General features: G+C 34.9%; 1 protein-coding gene and 1 long non-coding RNA gene across 2 annotated transcripts; both read left to right on the forward strand.

Annotated features, from left to right (window-relative positions):
* Positions 1 to 2,195: 2,195 nt before the first annotated feature.
* Positions 2,196 to 10,773, forward strand: LOC129900500 (uncharacterized). Its single transcript, XM_055975484.1, has 3 exons — positions 2,196 to 2,498; positions 3,614 to 3,724; positions 10,227 to 10,773. Exons 1-3 carry the CDS (start codon positions 2,382 to 2,384, stop codon positions 10,434 to 10,436), a joined length of 438 nt encoding a protein of 145 aa, XP_055831459.1. The 5' UTR covers positions 2,196 to 2,381; the 3' UTR covers positions 10,437 to 10,773.
* Positions 10,774 to 12,650: 1,877 nt separating this feature from the next.
* LOC129900501 (uncharacterized) lies at positions 12,651 to 14,399 on the forward strand. The gene is made up of 3 exons (XR_008769635.1): positions 12,651 to 12,815; positions 13,343 to 13,443; positions 14,095 to 14,399. It is a non-coding gene; the product is annotated as an uncharacterized LOC129900501 (long non-coding RNA).
* Positions 14,400 to 17,618: the final 3,219 nt, after the last annotated feature.

A 17,618-nucleotide genomic window follows, 5' to 3' on the forward strand; every position in this document is an offset into this window, starting at 1 on the left:
TAATCTGGGTCATGGGACAACTTTCAAGAAGCTTAAGAAGATGTTCCGAAGCACAAAGGTAGGGGGTATAACACTTACGTAAGTAAGTCTAGTCCTACGACTCATTATTTGGTCTCCAACTTCTTCCGAATTTTTACAACCCTATTTCCAATCTTCTCTATTATAGGGTATCTCATTCTCCCTTCCTTAGAGTTATTTGATAGCGTCATAGATTATCCGACTCACATGGTAACTTTTAAGAAGCTTCCAAAAACTTAAGAACCCTTCCAGAAACTTAAGAACCTTTCAAGGCTTAAGAAGCTTAAGAAGCGTTCCAAGATACAAAAGTACGGGGTATAACACTCAATGAAATTACAAAGATCATTATATGGTCTGAAACAATCAGGGTGTATGTGGTATAATCACCTTAGTGAGTACTTTATAAATGAAAGTTATATAAATAATGTCATTTGTCTATGCGTTTTTATTAAGAAAACAAAATTAGAATTTGTTATACTCGCAGTTTATGTTGATGACATAAATCTCATTGGAACCTCTGAAGATATCCAAAAGGCGATGTAATATCTAAAGAAAAAATTTGAGATGAAAGACCTTGGAAAGAAAAAAACTTTGTCTGGATCTACAAATTAAACATTTAGCAGATGGGGTCTTTGTCCACCAATCTGCCTACGCTGAGAAAATCTTAAAATGATTTTACATGGACAAAACACATCCATTAAGTACTCCAATAGTTGTCCGATCACTTGATGTGGACAAAGATCCATTTCGACCTCCAGAAGAGATTGAAGAACTTCTTGATCCTGAAGTACCATATTTCAGTGCTATTGGTGCACTTATGTATCTTGCTAACGCAATCAGACCTGATATAACATTTTCTGTTAATTTGGTGGCAAGGTATAGTTCATCCCCAACGCAAAGACATTAGAACGGTATCAATCATATTTTACGATACCTAAAAGGCACCATTGATATGGGTTTGTTTTATACTAACAAAAGTTATGCAAACCTTATTGATTATGCAGATGTAAGTTATTTATCAGACCCACATAAAACTTGATCTCAAACAAGCTATTTATTTACGCACGGAGGAACTGCTATATCATGGCGGTCTACAAAGCAGTCTATTTTTACTACTTTTTCAAATCATGCTGAAATAATAACAATTCATGAAGCAAGTAGAGAATGAGTGTGATTGAGATCGATGATACATTTCATCAAAGAAAGATGCTTCTTGGTAAATGATGTCAAAGTACCCACAGTTATATTTGAAGACAATGTCGCGTGCATAGCTCAATTGAAAGGTGGCTTCATAAAAGGAGATAGAACGAAACATATTTCACCAAAATTCTTCTTCACACATAATCTGCAGAAGAATAGTGATATTGATGTACAACAAGTTCGTTCGAGTGCTACTCTTGCAGATTTATTCACAAAGGTATTAGCAACATCAACTTTTGAGAAGCTAAGATATAAGATTGGAATGCGTCGTCTCCAAAATATCAAATGAAGTTTTCACCAGAGGGAGTAAAATACGCGTTGCACTCTTTTTTCCTTAACCAAGGTTTTGTCCTACTGGGTTTTCCTAGTAAGATTTTTAATAAGGCAACACGCAAGGCGTATTATCAAATGTGTGTACTCTTTTTCCCGTTGGGTTTTTCCTAGTAAGGTTTTAACGAGGCACAATATCTATGGGTGTTTAGAATATCTATGTATAATGTTTATTGTAAAGATTTTAATGAAGCGCATTACACATGCACATCCAAAGAGGAGTATTATAACGTAATATGTGGCTATCCATGTCAAGGCACTACTTTTCCACTTTTTCTTCCCATATTTTCTTTCTCCTTTTTCCTCCGCCAAAAGTTGTCCCCCCACTAGCTAAATTTCTTCATTCGCAGTAGATATTATGCAATTTAAAACACAGAAATAGTTCTTTTTTCTTTTTACTATTTCTCCTTCTTATGAATTCGTTAAGTTAATTTATTTTATAATATTTTTTAATTAATTAATCAAATAATTCAAATTACACTTATCATCAAAAGTACGTTTCTTTTTTAAAAACGCTTTATAAAAAAAAAAAAAAACTTTTCAAAATGAATTTTGAAATTTGAATAATCAAAAATAGCATTAAACTGCATATGTTCAATTTGGAATGCCTTAAAACATATTTGGATCTTTTTCATTTTATTATAAATATTTCCACGTTTCTGGAAATTTTTTTTGAAAAATTTGAATTTTCACCAAACACATAGAAAACACTGAGGAACAATGTGTTCAGCTTCAGGTTGACGATGAATCCTGTTCTTCAAAGGTGAAAAAAGAAAGCTGTTGATCATTTCACGTTACTGGAGATATTGGGAACTGAACCTTGATTACCCAAGATGAAGAAGCTTCTAGAATTCGGGAGGAAAGCAATGTTCTATATTAGGGTTCTTTCAGGTTACGAAGAGCGTAGAATTCGATCTTATCGATTACAGATGCAACAACGTCTTCAACAGGTCATTTATCAATTTTCATTTCAGTTTCGTATTGTTAAATCTGATTCTAATGATTATCGTTATATCCAGATTATTCAGTAATAGAAGGAAGTGCACCTATAGCGAACGTTAATTAATAGGGGATCGAGGCGTAGTTGACTATCTTCTGTAATTTGTTTGAGCTTTGGCTCTATCAACATTTTCTTATTAATCCAATATATAGTCGATTGGAAATGTTGAGTTGGATTAGAAAACAAAACTAAATTAAGAAGGCCTCTGATATGTGTTGCATAATATGGTTAATCAACGGCGGTTGCTCTTGGACATAAAAGTTACTCTACTATCTTTTTATTGGCAGACTGCTTATTGTTCTGGCATGAGGTATTGTTGTGTCAACTCAGAATAGCTTTGTTTGATGTGATACATCCAACTCTAATCACCAATGGAGCCATGATACCCTTTTCGATTCATTTCTTCGTCGTACTTAGAGTTGTGTAAGTGCATCTATTTGTATTCATATGCAAATTGAATGTTTAGCATCTATAAAGCCAGTAAACATACTTTCGACTGCTGGGTTGTGGACAGAAATGTTGAGGCGCATAATGTGATAGCTTTCCAGATAGAAAAAAGTTTATGCAAATATCTGTTAGGTTGGGTTACAGCTTCACAAGCTTTGTTTTCCATAAAGCATCTAGGTTCTTTTGATGAGGGGTCTCTTCCAAATTCTGCGTGAAAGCAATTTTCTAGAGAGACGATCTGCTGGTTATTGAAATGTAAAAAAAAGGGTAAACCTTGAATGAACTTATATATGCAAACACAGAATCCAAAATGTAGAAGAATTGTTGTAGATGCCTGTGGCTATAAATTGGTTTACCCCTTCATGATACCTTGGGTTTGGATTCTCTTTGCTAACACGTTCTACTTCTTCCTCCCTGCTAATATAAGATAAGTGTCCATGTGCACGTAGCATGGAACTTAGATGATTTCTTGGGTATACAATTAGTAAGGCGAGACCCTGAAGAAAGTTAACAGATCAAAAGTGTAAAAGTTTTGGTGGTAGATTTTTATTTAGTTGTTTTCTTCGGTTCTACACTCTTATTATTTTGTCTCTCTCTTCGTGTGTAATGTCTGAATAGGCGGAGGAGAGGAAGGTAGCAATAAGGAAGCTTCCTGAACAAATGATTTTGTCAGAGGTTAGGCGCATGGTGGAAGAGATGCAAGCTTTGAATAAGAAGCTAGAGGAAACTGTGAGTTCACAATTTCTTGAATTTTACCTGTTGTTTACTTTCTTGCACTTAAGACTTCTGTTTTGTTCGTGTTTAATTCGGAAGCACGCTGATGGACTATTAGCTTGGTGGCCCCAATTTAACTCTTTAATAATGTTCTGTTCTCCTGGGTATTGCTGTGTGTAATTTGCAAAAGAGGTAGTGTTAGGTCATTCTTGAAGTCTCGAAGAGAATGTTAGATCTATTCCACAATACTATAAAGGGCATTCCAATCTAATTTCCTATATGCATGCTTCTTTACTAGTTCCTACCTTTAGTGTTTTGGTTATTGTTAGTCACTTTCCTTCTTCACTTAATGTCTAGGGTTGTTGATTTGCATATTAGCTAGTGTGTGTTGTCTCTTTATTATACATTCTATATTGTCAATTATTATCTCATTGCTTGTATTCTCTTAATTTATTTGTTATCAGTTTTTTTTTTACTTTGTAGTTCATATTGTTTTAGTGGCTTTGGTTACTGATGGTGGACTAGGGTCATGTCCTCAATTGGAGGTGAAGGCGAGGGGAAATAGTGGAAAGAGGGAGACGGGTTTTCGTAAGTTGAGAGTAGGATCGTGGAACATAGGGTCACTTACAGAAAAGTCCATAGAGCTAGTGAAGAGTCTTAAGAGGAGAAAAATTAATATAGTCTGTGTTCAAGAGACTAGATGGGTAGGTTTTAAAGCTCGGGATGTGGATGGATTTAAATTATGGTACTCAGGAGGCTTAAGGGATAGGAATGGAGTAAGTATTCTAGTCGACGCGGACCTTAGGGAGTGTGTGGTAGAGGTAAAGAGGATCAGTGATAGGATGATGTTTATTAAGCTAGTTATAGGTAGTCTTTTTGTGAATGTTGTTAGTGCGTATTCACCCCATGTGGGTCTGGATGAAGAAGTCAAAAGGCTCTTTTGGGAGGATTTGGATGAAGTAGTGAGAGGTATACCTAGTACCGAAAAGTTTTTCATTGGTGGAGATTTCAATGGTCATATCGGTAAAACTTCTAATGGTTTTGATGATGTCCATGAAGGCTTTGGTTTTGGGGAAAGGAATGGCGGCAGGGTCTCTCTCTTGGAGTTTGCCAAAACTTTTGAGTTGGTTATTGCTAATTCGTGTTATTTTGAAAAAGGATAATCAATTGGTCACCTTTAGTAGCACGGTAGTTAGGACTCAGATTGACTACTTACTCCTCTCGAAGGGTGATAGAGACCTTTGTAAGGATTGCAAGGTTATTCCGAGTGAAAATATTACCACCCAACATAAGCTTTTGGTGATGGACTTAGAGATTAAGAGGGATAGGATAAAAAAAGACCCTTTATGATCGATCGAAGATTAGATGGGGGGACCTAACTCCCTCCTTTTCTCGGGAGATGGGGGAGAAGTTGAATGGTTTAGGAGTCTGGAGTAGTAGCTGGGATGTGAACAACATATGAGACATGACAACTGGTTGCATTAGAAAAGCAGCTGCCGAGGTTCTTAGGGTATCAAGAGGAATCTTTGATGGTCGTTAAGGAGACTGGTGGTAGAATGAAGAAGTACAAGGCAAAGTGAAAGCCAAGAAGGTTGCCTATACGGAGTGGTTGGAGTGTGTAGATGAGGAGGAGAAGAATAAGCTTAAAGATATCTATAAGAAGGCAAAGACAGAAGCGAAGTCGGCGGTCACCAGTGCTAAGACAACAGCTTTTGAACGTGTGTATGTCGAGTTAGGAGAAAAAGGTGGGGATAAGAGATTGTATAGGCTCGCCAAAGCGAGAGAGAGAAAAGCACGCGATCTAGATCTAGTTAAGTGCATGAAGGACGAGGAAGGTGAAGTTTTAGTGGATGAGACCTCTATCAAGCAAAGGTGGCAAACTTACTTCCACAGACTCCTAAATGAAAAAAGAGATAGAGACATTGTACTAGGAGATTTGGTGTACTCTCATAGTCTTCCAGACTTTGGGTACTGCAGGTATTTTAAGGTTGAAGAGGTTAGATGTGCTGTTAGCAGGATGAGGAGGGGGAGAGCAACAAGGCTCGATGAGATTCCGGCGGACTTTTGGAAGAGCACGGACAAGGCAGGTTTGGAGTGGTTGACTAAGTTGTTTAATGTTATTTTAAAGACTGCTAAGATGCTTGATGAATGAAGGGGGAGTACTATGGTTCCATTGTACAAGAACAAGGGTGATATCCAAAATTGTAATAATTACAGAAAAATCAAACTACTAAGCCACACTATGAAGATTTGGGAGAGAGTGGTGGAGATGAGGGTGAAAAAAGGAGTGTCAATCTCAGAGAACCAGTTCAGATTCATGCCGGGACGGTCGACTATTGAAGCAATCCATCTTGTGCGGAGACTGGTGGAGAAATTTAGAGAAAGAAAAAGGGATCTCTATATGGTGTTCATTGACCTTGAAAAGACTTATGAAAAAGTTCCGAGGGATGTTCTCTAGAGGTGTTTGGAGGCTAAAGGTGTCCTGATGGTGTATATTAAGGCGATAAAGGACATGTATGTTGGAGCCAAGACTCAGGTTAGGACGGTGGGAGGTGACTCAGAACATTTTTCTGTTGAGGTGGGACTACATCAGGGATCGGTGCTGAGCCCTTTCTTTTTGCCTTGGTGATGGATGAGTTGATATGGTCTATTCAGGAGGAGGTTCCATTGTGTATGCTATTTGCGGATGATATAATTTTGATTGATGAGACTCGGAACAGAGTTAATGATATGTTGGAGGTTTGGAGACAAACGCTGGAGTTCAAAGGGTTCAGATTGAGCAGGACCAAAACAGAATACTTGGAGTGCAAATTTAGTGTTGCGATGGATGAAGAGGGCAGGGAGGTGAGGCTTGCCACCCAACCTATCTCCAAGACATAAAGTTTTAAATATCTTGGATCAATCATCCAGAGTAGTGGGGACATTGATGGTGATGTCACGCACCGCATTGGGGCAGTATGGTTGAAATGGAGACTAGCCTCTGGAGTCCTGTGTGATAAGAAGGTACCGTCTAAACTTAAAGGTAAGTTTTACAGAATGGTTGTTAGACCAGCATTGTTATATGGAGTGGAGTGCTGGCCAGTAAAGAACTCTCATATTCAGAAGATGCATGTTGCGGAGATGAGGATGCTGAGATGGATGTGTGGACACACTAGGAGTGATAAGATCAGGAATGAAGTTATTTGGGAGAAAGTGAGAGTGGCATCCGTGGTCGACAAGATGAGTGAAGCAAGACTGAGATGGTTTGGACATGTGCAGAGGAGGGGTGTCGATGCCCCAGTTTGGAGGTGTGAGCGGATGGATTTGGGGGCTATGCAGAGGGGTAGGGGTAGACCGAAAAAGTATTAAAGAGAGGTGATTAGATAAGATATGGCGATACTCCATATCACCGAGGACATGACCTTAGATAGAAAAGAGTGGATGTCGCGGATTAGGATAGAAGGCTAGTAGGAATAGAATAGTGTCTTACTGTGTGTCGGCTTAGGGTGGTCATAGGTCTAGGCGTGCGTTTATAGTTGTGTTGCTATTGCTTTTTATTATTGCAGTACTTTGCTATGGTTATTGTTCTTGTCTTGAAAATTTTGCATTGCATTTTATTTTTATTTCTATTTTTTCTTTTTTTTTTAATTTATTTTTTATTTTTTCTTTATGTTATATATATTGTTTTTTTTCTCTCGTACTTGGAACTGTGACTTTCGAGCCGAGAGTCTTTCGGAAACAGCCTCTCTATCTCCATGAGGTAGTGGTAAGGTCTACGTACATCCTACCCTCTCCTGACCTCACTTGTGGTATTCCACTGGGTGGTTGTTGTTGTTTATAAGCTCAATGCCTCTTGAAAACTAGCTAGACATAGCACTGCAGCTGAGAAGATCTGACGTTCTGTACTTACAAGCACCCTCAATAATCTCATCGAAAGGCTCTGAGACCTTGTTTTGCCTACCCATTATGATATTCTTTGTACTCATCTAATGTTTGGACCTGAAAGTGGCAAGGATAGTTGTATATTCTTTTACTGATAAAACATCAACAAACATGTGTTCCTCTTCAGCCTTTGAATTGGTAGTGACCTAAGAACAGGTTCAGTTGAAATTATTGAAGTACAAAGGACAAAGACTTTTGCAAGACCAAAGTTACCAAAATCCACTATGACAATATTGAGCCTACCTGACTGAGCATATTCATGATTTGACACCAACGCTTCATAATCATATGGTTGTACAGCATCAATGGCTTTGATACTCAGTCGGCTGATTTGTGATAGAGAAGAGACAGAGAAGTGGCGGCTGCTGCTAGTGAGGTTGGTGAGATGAGACCAAACCCAAGGTATCATGAAGGGTCAAACCAGTTTATAGCCACAGGCATCTACAATACTTCTTCTACATTTGGGACTCTGTGTTTGTATACATTTTAGTTGGTTGGTTCTGGGGGGGGGGGGCAAAGTTAACCCAAGGTTTATCAAACCAACCCCACTAGCAGCAGCCGCAAGTGTCTTTCTCATCTCCATCACAGATCAGCCGACTGAGAATCAAAGCCATTGATGCTGCACAACCGTATGATTATGAAGCATTGGTGTCAAATCATGAATATGCTCAGTCAGGTAGGCTCAAAATTGCCATAGTGGATTTTGGTCAGTTTCTTGCAAAAGCCTTTGTCCTTTGTACTTCAATAATTTCAACTGAACCTGTTCTGAGGTCACTACCAATTCAAAGGCTGAAGAGGAACACATGTTTGTTGATGTTTTATCAGTACAAGAATATACAGCTATCCTTGCTACTTTCAGGTCCAAATATTGGATGAGTACAAAGAATATCAAAATATGGAGGCAAAACTTGAAGATTAATATTCTTTGGAAATTCCTTTGTCACTTGTTTTTCTATAGAGAAAGATTGAAGTGGGGTGAAAGACAACATGGTATTTGTCTATACAGAAAGATTTTTGATTCTTGAAATGTGAAAAATGGAGTTTTACAATATTTGAGGGAATTGGGCGATACTCCCTTATAGAAGAAGCAGTAGTTGGAGCTGCTTTCTATAGCTGACTGCTGTTTCAGGCAATATTCCATAAGAAGCAGCAGTGCTTTCTATAGCTGACTTCTGCTTCAAGCAATATTCCATAAGAAGCAGCAGTTGGAGCTGCTTTAGCTGACTGTTGTTTCATCTTCCAACTTTTGTGTGGAGAGCTAAAATCATGTTAAAGGTGCTGCACTGTTTTACTACTATAGGCTTCCCGTTGTTATATTAAAAGCACCTTAAAGGTGCTGCACGTGTTTACTACTGTAGGCTTCAAGTGCTTCTGGCAACGTGTTTTTCTGGAAATTTTGTGAGCCACTTTAGGGATTGTTTGGAAAGCCACCCTGACAATTGGATCTGATGTAATTGAGTGATTTGATGTAATTGAGTGTAATTATATTGTCCGACATGTTTGGTTGGTCATGTAATTACTTGATCAGTAGCTAATTGGGTGTAATTGGCAGGGGAGTTCTGAATTGCTGGGAATTACTAGCTGATTACTTTTAATTCTTTTTTTTGTTTCTATTTTTATTTATTTTATGTCTATTATTTTATTATTCTAAAAATATTTTTCTTATTCTATATTATTTATATTTCATTTTCTTCTCATTCTCAACCTTTATTTCTTGTGATTTCATGCAATTTTTTGTATTATCTATTTTATTTGTTCTATGTTTTTTTTTCATTAGCATAATTTTGTTAGTACTCTAATTTTTAAATTGAAGTATGAACAAAGTTATTACAAAATTCAAAATTTTATTTACTTTTTAAAACTTTGTGCTAATTCAAAATGAGACCTTACATTTTGAATGAAAACCTAGATATCGAGCTTGCATCATTCAAACCTTACATTTTGAATGAAAATCTGATAGGTTTGTCCCAATTTTTGTTTGTTAATGGCTGAAAATCCCCATTTAGAAGGAAACCTCTACACACATGTACTCATTTGAATGAATTGTTCTTTTCGAATATATAGAATTTGTGAAATTGCTGGTATTTGACACTCCTTTCAAGTCAAGCATCTTGAACCAAGTTGATCGATGTCCTTGATAGGTCTAAGCTGCTTTTTACTCGATTGTACTGTTAAAAACTTCAAGCACTTCATTATTGATTTTTTGCTTATACTATTTGGCTGTCTCTGGTAATTCTTAGTGCTTGTACTTTACCATGTGCTGCTTCATCAATGTCACCTTGATCTTCATCTTGCTACTCCAGTGAACTTCCTATGGTTTTGTCTGACCTTTAATTTGATGATTTCCATATTTTGATTTTCCATTGTACCCAACAGTGTTCTTGTTTACTCAATGTGTTTCTCTCCGTACATTTTTTTAGAAGCTGGCTTCAAATCATTTTAACATCTGCTTCGTTCACTTATTGTATTGTAACATAGTAGGGCTGGCTTCAGAGTCCACTCTATTACTTTACTAATGTTATGTGGGACTCCTGGTGCTTTGGCTGATCTTCTGGCTTGGACTCATTGCTTGAAAAAAATTGGTGAATGCTTTCAGGAGGCCGCTATTGATGACTATTTCAAGCCAATAAACATGGAAGCAGAAGCAATAGTGAAAATGCAGCTTGAAGGAGAGGAGGATAGAACTAAGGAGATGATGAATATCCTGCAGAAACAAGCTTTTCTTGAGAAACATCAGGCGGAGAAACTAATAAGTGCAGAAAATGTGGCCACGAACAAACACGACCAAGATAAAGCATCCACTTAGATTCCAACAGAAGTAAAAGATGATTTTGTAGAGGTATAAAATTGTTCTTGATATTGAAACTATAAGAATTCATATAGTTTTGCTTCTTAGATATGGCATGGTTTTGGCGATCTGAATGAAAAAGAAGAAGAAGATCTGCCTGGCTGTCCCTTTTAGAGTATCCGATAAATTTGGAACGAGTAGAGGCCGGAATCTACTTTTGTTTATTTCAAGTACACATGCTACTCATGATTCCTGTTGTAAATTATACATTGTCCCAATGGTTTTTTTTCGTTTCGTTCCCTGCCTAAAGGTGTTAATTATTCCAGTAATCACATTCAGCTTCAGCTCTATAACTGATTGTTTTTTCTTATTGAAAACAGAAGAAAACTTTAAAAATTAACACAAGAAGGACAAACTTATCCATATATGTCTGATTGTATATAATTTGTGATGAAGGATTTTTCTTGGTATTAAAAGTTTCAAACTCGCGATTAAATAATTCAATTCTCATATGTAAAGAACAATTATTGCTTATTTTTTTCTTTTTTAAATAAGTTTCTTGTTTTATGCCTCAAAATATTGATACTTTTTTTTGTTATGCCGCTACTCAAAGTATTGTTACCTTTTTTTGATTCCACCACCGAACTCACAATTTTAGAATTGAAAATTAGAAATATTTATCATCTGAGCAATTTCCTCTTATCCAAGTAAATATATGCAATTCTTCCAAAGGACTTTTTATCTCTCAATTCTCCTATGTTCACAACACACTACTCTCAAGTCTCAAGAACACGTGATATGAGACATAAATGTCGACAACTACTTTATTAAAGACCTAGTAAATATGAGAACCTAGTCAGTGCATGCCAATAAGTGGGACCCTAATCTCTTTAGGAGGAGTGATCTAATGGTCAAAAATTCAAAATGTGGCTGTGATTCTGAAGAGTGAAGAATATATAGTACTAATATTGAATTGCCACATTAAAGATTGTGTTAATAATACATCCTTTGAATCCCAAAGCAAGAGGCCACCAACAAAAATGCAGGCATAGCAAGATTCAGAATTCCCTCAGTTTTGTTATGAGATTTAACGGCATCAGATGAAGTTTCTTGATATATTTGAGAAAGAAGGGTGTAGGCTTTGTGTTCTTGATTGAGTTGTATATCCTACACCCTTCTTTCTCACATATATCAAGAAACTTATCAACCCTTGCTGTTCTTGATCTCCCTTCACCAATTCGAACTTTGTCGAACACAAAGGCCAAACCTTTCCAATATCCATACCACTTTCAGGTCCAAAGATGAGATGAGTAGAAAGAATATCAAAATGGGCAGGCAAAACTTGAAGAAAAATATTCTTCGAAAATTCTTGTCACTTGTTTTTCTATACAGAAAGATTGTAGTGGGGTGAAAGACAACATGGTATTTGTCTATACAGAATGTACTCATGTATTCCTTAACTTTGTCATTTAGAGCTTAGAACTGATATGTAAAAATATTAATTTTTGATTTTTAATTTTAATTTTTTTTTTCACGTATGGGGTATATTTTTTTTTAGAAAATAAAATAATAATAATAAAAATATATATCCATACATGTGATTTTTTTTAGCAAAATTTAGGAGTATATATAATTTTTTTCACGCATGAATTATTTTTTGACTTCTTTGATTATCATTATTTGAGTTTCTAATTCTTATTTTATTTTTATGTTTTTATTCTTTGGTGTAAATATAAGAGAAATAAAAAAATGGGTGAATGAAAAAAAAGGAAAAAAAAAGAAAAAAAAGTTAAAATTATTTTTTTGCAGCTATATTGTCATTTAAAATTAATTTTTTTGCTCTATATTGTAATTTAGTTTTTGTATCTATAAAAAAATATTGGGGCATGTATAATAAATTTTACAATAAAAGTAGTGAGAAAAATAAATTTGATCATCAAAATAATAAAATCAAATGAATAATTATTGTTATTGTAACACCCCAAAAGTTTTTAGCAAATACTTAAATTTTTGATTTATCGTATCTCGATAATAAGGGTATATTTTACTTTGCACTTCCTGAATGTGAACATGACGACATTAAAACTTGTTTGAAGTGTTATGGTGTAGTTATATAAACTACTTTTACTATGATTATCTTATTTAATATATTAAATGGATTAAATATTTACAAAAGTGGGTAGCTTTTGGTTGTATTAACATTTTATTTTATTTGACTAGTCTCATCTTTATTCTATCCACACCTTGGTTCTTATCCTCTCCATCACCAACCCTCCAATTTTTGTTTCTTCAAGAAAGACAAGACACCAAAATCCCTTTTCTCTCACAATATCCATTCACTTTATCAATCACCAAGATTTGCCTAGGTTGAACCCCAAACAACTCTACATGATTGAGGTAAGCTACAAACTCGTTTTTGAATTTGACTGTTATTAGTGTTTTTAGTATAATCCCTTGTATAAAACTCCGTTTTAAGTGATTCAAGATGTTCTAGAAAGGTATTTCATTTGTCTACAACTTTTTTTTAGGTCAAAAAACTTATTTTTTCTTTTATTTACTTGAAACTGGGCGTGGAAGTACAGGGCAGGTGCTGCCCAGAATTCTGTTTATGCAAACTCTACTTGTACTGTTGTTAGTGTTTTGATGATATATTTTTGTAAAAAATGAGTTTTTCATTGATTTTTTTGGGTTGCAAACTTAAGACATAGATCTAAAAGTTTCATGAATGGAATAAAGACTAGTTTTGCCGTTTTCAGTTCTAAAAGTTAGATACAACCTGAAGTGCTTGGCTTTCCGAATTTACTGTTTTAGTAACATAGTTCGGGTGGAAATATTCTAGGCTTATTTTTAATGATAAATCTTATTTTATGTCAATATTATGGAGATGCTGAAAATTAAAGAGGGCATTTAATGGTATTTTCAAGGTTGTTTATATCATGTACAAATTGAGGAACTTGAGACACGGGTTGGTCTACGGTTTGAACTCCTGAAGTCGTACTGGATTGTGGTATTCTAAAAGGTTGAGGTTTGTGTATAAACTCTTATTACCTACTAATATATTGAAAGCCGATCTTGATATGGTTGTTATTGTCTTGAAATCTGTCTTGTCATGTTGGTATCTTTGAAAATTTGCAAGACACTTGCTTAACTCACCCACTTGTACGGATTGCTTGATCACTTGACATTCTTGTGGACTTTGTCCTTCTTGTGGATGTGACTTTGTCACTATTGGCATGCCTCTTGTTTCGGACCCTTTTTCATCTTGATTATGGATTTTTAGTTCGTCTTAAGTATAGAAGTTGTCCATTTTAAGTACGAATTAGGAACCCATTTTTAATATGATTCTTGGTTCTCTTGATTATTGGGTCGTTACCCTTCTTGATGCAAGGCTATGGTCCTTCTTGATACATGGTCATGTTTGGTATGACGGCATGACGTACATATTGGGTGAAACTTGATGCTAAATTTTGTAAATGTGCTTTTATGAATTATTGACACTTACACTTTTACATATAGAACTTGATACTTGTAATATAGTTGTTGGCTTGATTTAATTATTATGTGTACATTTGTGCTGCTCATGACTTGAGAAAATAAGGTGGAGAACCTAAAGGCTTCAAACTTGTAGTTTTGCACCACTAAGCTTTATGCTTAGCGATAATTGTTTCTATCGTAGGAAATGTCCGAGAACATGCTTGAGGTTGACCATTGGAGATAAAGTTTTGGGAGCTTAAAGGAAGATCACATTTGCATATAGGCATCTATATTTTATAGTATTTTGGGACATGTATATGATCTATGGGGTGCTTGTGTATGGGCATTTATGTATTTATTTGTGAGGGTTGATCCATTCATGACACCATGGGTTATAACTTAAAGTTGGTTGCTTGTTTTGTCATTTTGGGGCATGTAAATTTTCAAGTCTTTTGATGTACTAAATTTACCTTTGGAGTTGAAATATTTGGATGAAGCATGAATTAGTTAACCTTTGGTACTTAAAGTTGTTAATAGTTCATAGCATGAGTTGTAGTGATAAGAAATAATACATGGATGTCTCATAAGTTAATTTCTTAAATTATTTTGAAAAGTTGCCCCGTCCTAAATTGAAACTTATTTGATTTAAGTGAGATCAAAGAATTTTAAACTTACACCTTTAATAAATTTTTAAATGGGCCAAATTTCACCGCTAGATTTCATAAGTATGTCTTTCGGGAAGTTTTTTTTTGTGTCACGAGTTTATATATGTTTTTTTTTAAAGTAGTAGCATCCTCCCTGGAGGGGCCCTACAGTTATACCTCCCCCCCCAAAAAAAAATAATTACCATTGGATACCTCATTACTTTCATACTCCTTATTTTTAATTATTTCGCGCATTTGATACCATGAGAGTATATAATATACTCTGATGATATCAAACAGTTTCGCTAAAACACTGTCTCTTCCTTCTTGATACCATCAGAATATATTATACTCTGATGGTATCAAAAAGAATTTTTTTGATAAATTAATTGATACCATCAGAGTATATACATACTCTAATGATATCAAGAAGAAATTTTTTGATAAATTGTTTGATACCATCAGAGTATATACATACTCTAATGGTATCAAGAAGAAAGAGACAGTGCTTTAGCGAAACTATACTTTGATGGTAAGAAGAAACTGTTGGATACTATTAGAGTATAATATACTCTGATGGTATCAAAGAGAAGCAGTGATGCTGACGTCAGCATCACGTCATGCACGAAAGTAAAAGAAAAAAAATGGGTAAGAGGGTAAATATTTTGGGTCATTAGTCTATTAAGGGTAAATAGTTTGGGTTGGATCCAATTTGGGTAAATAGTTTCACAATTGGTCTATTAAGTATAATTTTCCTAAAATCAAATTAGCCGTTGAATCAAAAAAATAAATTTTGTGTGAGAAGGATCAAATATATAATTTTTTATATTATCTATTTTATTTATTCTATATTTTTTTTCTTTAGCATAATTTTGTTAGTACTCTAATTTTTAAATTGAAATAGAATTTATTGTTAAATAAAATTATTACAAAATTCAAAATTTTATTTACCTTTTAAAACTTCGTTCTAATTCAAAATGAGACAAACAATTTAAAATTAATGGAACAGATGTTCTTATCACAAATCAATATAGACAGAAAGATGATAAAAAGGGTTCAAACAAACTCCTTTGTTTCTTTCTCCACTTTTTGTTTTCTTGCCATTACTTTTCTATTCCTTTTATAATTTCTTATACTATGTTGTTTTTTTAAAATCATAAAAAATATACTTAAAAAAAATCCTAATCTCGATCCTTACTTTAAGAGTAACTAATGTATTCATCCGCGCTTCATGCGGTAATAAAAAGTGAAAATATTTGTAGCATCTCCTTTTAGGAGAATGCCACTTACGAAACAAAAACTAATTATTATTATTATTTTACCCTCCAAAAAACTTATTGAAATACGATATAGGAGTTTTATTAAAAAAAATGATTTCTAATTCAACAATACTGCAGGTCCATAAAATACACAAAACTTCAAATAAGTAATTATCACAAAAATATTATCTTCCTTTGTGCATAATGACAAGTCAAAATATAACCTAGTACATTGCATAACTTGAGTTAAAAGCACACTCTAAAATAACAAAATTAGTCACTCGGTTCAAGTTATAAGCCTTCAAAATTCCGTACATAAGTGCCACACATGTATCATGTACAAGTCTCCAAAATAATATACAAAAACTAGATGTATATGCATATGTGATCTTCAAAAGAGCTCCCAAAAAGTCTACTCCACATGACCATCTTCATATCCCGTCTCGTACATCACCTACGATAGGAAACAACTATCGCTAAGCATAAAGCTTAGTGGTGTATAACCTTTGGACTTAGAGCGATTAAAAATTCTCCAATTTCCTTTTTCATCATAAGCGGTTCAATAAGGTAGCATTAAGTCCAAGTGAACAAGTATATCAAGTATCGAATACAAATCTTGGAGAGTTTCAAAATATCAATACTAATATTCAAAGGCTTAAGTACCAAGGATGCTTATAATTCAATTCAAAAAAGTATTCAAATAATCAATTTCACCCCATATGTACGTCATGCCTTCACACTAAGCACAATCAATATCAAGACGGACCGATGCCCCGAAATCAAGAAGTGTTCATATCAAGAAGGGTCGTCACCCAATATCAAGAAAATCAAAGACCATGTTGAAATTGACTTTTCACTCGTACTCGAAAATGGACGAAAGTCCATCGGCAAGACGAAATGTAAATTCAAAGTCAATATGGGTAAGATCTGAATCGAGAGGCATGTCAATATCGATGACAAGTCACCGTAACAAGAAGGACAAATTCCCAACAAGAATACAAAATGATCAAGCAATTCGTAAAAGTGGGCGATTTAGTGAAAGTTTTACAATACTTGAGATAATAGTCATACCAAAATACAAAACAAGGAGTAAGGAAACAACCCAACAAAATACTTCAAATTTCAGAAAAATAAAATATTCCAAGTTCAAGTTTATACACAAATCTTGGCGTTTTAGCACACAACAAGTTCTACCACCACTCGAGGAGTTCAATTTCTCTATGTCATAGATCAACCAAAATCCACTTCGTCAAACAGTTCCTCTTAGCTTGTATAAAAGAATATACACCTTAAATACACAATCAAATATCTACTTAAGTTTAAAAGTTCCAGCATATCGAAACTAAACATAAAATCACTGAAAATCAACCCAAAGTATCAAAACGAAAATTCTGGGCAGCACTACTGCCTTGTATTGCTGCTCAGTTTCAAAGGAGTAAATGGGAGAAATAGGTTTTGTGTCCTTAAAGAAAGTTATAGATATATGTTTTAGGGTCATATAAAACTTTGAATCACCCCTACAGCAATTATGTACAACAAGATATGCTCAAAATACCCACAGCAGTCCATGTAGAATTTTTAGACCAAAATCTGGGCAGCACCTCCCCTGCACTTCATCACCCTTTTTTGAGTCAATAAAAGCAAAACTGGATTTTCGATCCTAAATAAATATTATAGCCCTATGAAATATCTTTCCAAAACATCTTGAATCACTCAAAACTAAGTTTTACACAAGGAGTTATACTATAATTACTAACAGCAGTCCCAACCAAAAACGGGTTTGCAAACAAAGTTTATTCCCCCAATTTCGACAGCAACAACTT

The sequence above is a fragment of the Solanum dulcamara genome, chromosome 8 (genome assembly GCF_947179165.1).
Source record: "Solanum dulcamara chromosome 8, daSolDulc1.2, whole genome shotgun sequence".
Classification (NCBI taxonomy): Eukaryota; Viridiplantae; Streptophyta; class Magnoliopsida; order Solanales; family Solanaceae; genus Solanum; species Solanum dulcamara.